This window comes from Gossypium hirsutum, chromosome A01, assembly GCF_007990345.1.
Source record: "Gossypium hirsutum isolate 1008001.06 chromosome A01, Gossypium_hirsutum_v2.1, whole genome shotgun sequence".
Lineage (NCBI taxonomy): Eukaryota > Viridiplantae > Streptophyta > Magnoliopsida > Malvales > Malvaceae > Gossypium > Gossypium hirsutum.
Genome location: NC_053424.1, coordinates 96,189,219 through 96,192,485, shown reverse-complemented (window position 1 = coordinate 96,192,485; position 3,267 = coordinate 96,189,219). Strand labels below are relative to the sequence as shown.

The following is a 3,267-nucleotide window of genomic DNA, read 5'->3' as shown; positions in this document are numbered from 1 at the left end:
CATATGAACATGCAAATGATATTATAACAGTATCCACAAATGTATTATGTATTTATGCTCACAAGTTCGTGTAACTTACAAGTGTTATGTTTGTGTTTTAGGTATACTGTAAGAGTGAGTATGCTAGGAGGGACGACTCGAGGAATGTGCCAAGGAAGCTGCGAACCGATTTATTATGCATACAGTGGACTATTTGGAAAAGTGACGTATTGTAGGTTTACACCTTAAAGAGTTTGTCTTTAGCAAACTTTTGTGTTGTAATAAGTTGTAACAAGTCTGATGTATTATTTTATTTTTAAATACTTTTCTTTGTTCCTTTAATGTTGATTCTTTAAATAAAATGATAAGAAATATATTTTAAGTCAAGCGTACATGTTGACTGTTTTGAAATTTTGTTAAGTGAAATGTAAAGTAATACCCGAGATTTGGATTCGGTAATTTGAGTCGGGTTGAGGGTGTTACACACATAGAGACAGAAGTTCTATTTTGTTAATTTATGGATTATTTTTAGGGCATAATTTGTGAAAGTAAATTAGTAAATTGGATTATTCATTGGTTTACAACTAAGGTTTCAAAGGGAAATAGTTATTGAGAGTGTATATAGTTTGAAGTATAGAAGTGAGGTTGCAAGTTAGTTTATGACTTGAACTTAAACCACAATTTGTACTTTATTAATTTATATTGGGTCACTCTCTAGGTAAGAATAGAAGTAAGAAGTTTTCAAATTACATAAACAATTGTGTTGTCCATCTCTATTTTATAACTATACTAACTTCGTCCAATTGTAACCGAACGAATATTGAAAAACAAAATCAATGATTCACACATAATATATTATTTAAAAAAATGAAATTTCAAGTAAGAAAAACAAAATTTTCAAGTCAATCCATAAATGTATCTACCAGCATCATGTTTAGTTTTTTTTAAACAGTCTTCCATGAAAATTTTTATTAATTTTGCTTGCAGGAACATCAAACGTATTATATTATACATATTTATCCTATGAAGAATAAATTACACTTCTATAATATACAAAAAGTACCTAAATACTTTTAATAGCTTGAGCCTTGTGGTTTCCAAAAAGTTTAAGGTATTAACCTCGAAACAAAGAGGAAGACTTTGAAAACAAAAAGAGGGAGACAGAGACAGCAGCCCAAAGAATGGACTTCAGCTTTGCAAGGTGGGCCTTTGGGCTTCATTGTGTATTTGAGCCACTGGACAAGGTTTTCATCAAGTGAAGTGCAGATAGATATTATGTGAAATGAACGGCTTAATGTTAACAAATTGACCTTAAGAAGGAATATGCCATTGGTGGCGATAAGAAAATTGTGGTGGGGTATCCAACATGAGGTCCATATCTCACACATCATATCATCTGGATAAGAGTAGAATCCAGAGACCTTCATTTTATTGGACATCATTTGATTTGCTTCACATTAAATCTTATATCCCAAAACCCAAATCCTCAGCCAGAGGCAATTGAAACTCCATTTCTCTGCCACAAAAAGCTCCCCCGCCCCGACTCCCCTGGCATCAACAGCACAATTCTAAACCCAAAAACATAAAAAAAATGGCAGCAAGTGTAGCAACAATGGCGATGCTCAATGCAAAATGCCTAAGCATCAGCTCAACTAAGATGAGCAGCCCAACAAAGCCAACCCCAAAGCCCTTCTCCCTTCTCTCCATGCAGAACCTCCCCAAAGGCCTCACCATCTCAAAACCAGCCAACAACTCAAACCTACCTTCTTCACTCGCTGGCAGCGCCATTGCTGGAGCTATCTTCTCAACCTTAAGTTCATGTGACCCCGCCTTAGCTGCACAACAGATTGCTGAAATAGCTGAAGGAGACAACCGTGGGCTAGCTCTATTGCTTCCCATAATCCCAGCGATCGCTTGGGTCCTCTTCAACATCCTCCAGCCAGCACTTAACCAGCTGAATCGAATGAGGAGCTCCAAAGGGGTTATCATAGGGCTAGGGCTCGGAGGATTGGCTGCATCAGGGTTCATGTCAACACCGGAAGCATCGGCCAGTGAGATAGCTATGGTAGCTGATGCTTCATCTAGTGACAATAGGGGTACCCTTCTCCTCTTCGTTGTAGCACCAGCTCTTCTTTGGGTGGCCTACAACATTCTGCAACCCGCTTTGAACCAGCTTAATAGGATGAGATCTCAGTGAGATTGTGGATCTTGTATGGGGTGTAATGGCATGTAAATTACCTGTAATTGCACCTTATGTTAATGAAGCTTTCTCGTTATTTACTTTAAACAAAAAATAACAAATTTTCCTTGGTTGTAGTTCCATTAATTTCATCCCTTATAATCTATATATTCGTATTATTATATTTATGTTATTTTTTAATATAATTGTATTATCGAAGTTAATATAATTTTAAGCTTTTACATAAAATTTGATACAATAGTATATCTATACATTTCTACTATTGTTTTAATTTTTTTAATATTATATAAATGTGGTAACAGAAGAGAGCTAAGCTCTGGCAAACATCAGATTACACAGTGCAGTTTCCCCTTGACTTGGAGGAATATCGAGCAGCTTTGAAGGGGATGATTATATCTATATAATCAGACAGACAGTGTTAATTTGATCAGCCGCTCGGTTTGCTTCCCGGTAAATATGGCCAAAACTACTTTTCAAATTGACCCACCCCTCAGGTGGAGATTCCCATCAAACCTATAGCTGTTGTTCCATAGTTCCCAGCATATCAGTCTGAAGTCATATCCCATTCAACGCCACCAACCTTTTCCCGACCACAATTCTGAAAGTTTGCTGTTAACAATCTTCCAACTGAGAATCAAAGAAATATCCCTTAAAAGATTTAAGCAGACCGACATAGCAAGGGAGCACTCACACAACACATGAGAAATAGTTTCAAAATTGTTCCCGCAAATTTTGCAGTATGGTTCAACGGAGAGTCCCCTTCTACATTTCTCACTGTTTGTTAAAATCTTACTATGGTAAACTGACCAAAGAAATTGTCTCACTCGTTGAGGTCAGTTAAACTTCCAAAACTAAAGACGATTGTGGCCCCTTTCGCTGCTTGTAGCCATCCATTACCGTAAAGTTTCCATTACGGGTCCATAGCCAACATCAACGATCACCAATATCTTGTGCACTAGGGGATTCAGAACCTGTAATAGAAAGCAAAACCAAGTATCCTAGGCATGCTGGAAGTTTATTCCAGTCCCAACTGCCAGAAACAGTAACTAAATCTTTTATAAGAATCTCATCCACAACATGATCAGGAC

The 3,267-nt window shown here is 36.9% G+C and overlaps 1 protein-coding gene across 1 annotated transcript; it reads left to right on the top strand.

Moving 5' to 3' along the window:
• Positions 1–1,241: 1,241 nt before the first annotated feature.
• Positions 1,242–2,259, top strand: LOC107916725 (photosystem II core complex proteins psbY, chloroplastic). Its single transcript, XM_016846082.2, has one exon. The coding sequence runs from the start codon at positions 1,571–1,573 to the stop codon at positions 2,174–2,176; it is 606 nt and encodes a 201-aa protein (XP_016701571.1). The 5' UTR covers positions 1,242–1,570; the 3' UTR covers positions 2,177–2,259.
• Positions 2,260–3,267: the final 1,008 nt, after the last annotated feature.

What these genes read in the sequence shown, in the direction of transcription:
- LOC107916725 (XM_016846082.2), top strand. Translation starts at nt 1,571, where the DNA reads ATGGCAGCAAGTGTAGCAACAATGGCGATGCTCAATGCAAAATGCCTA.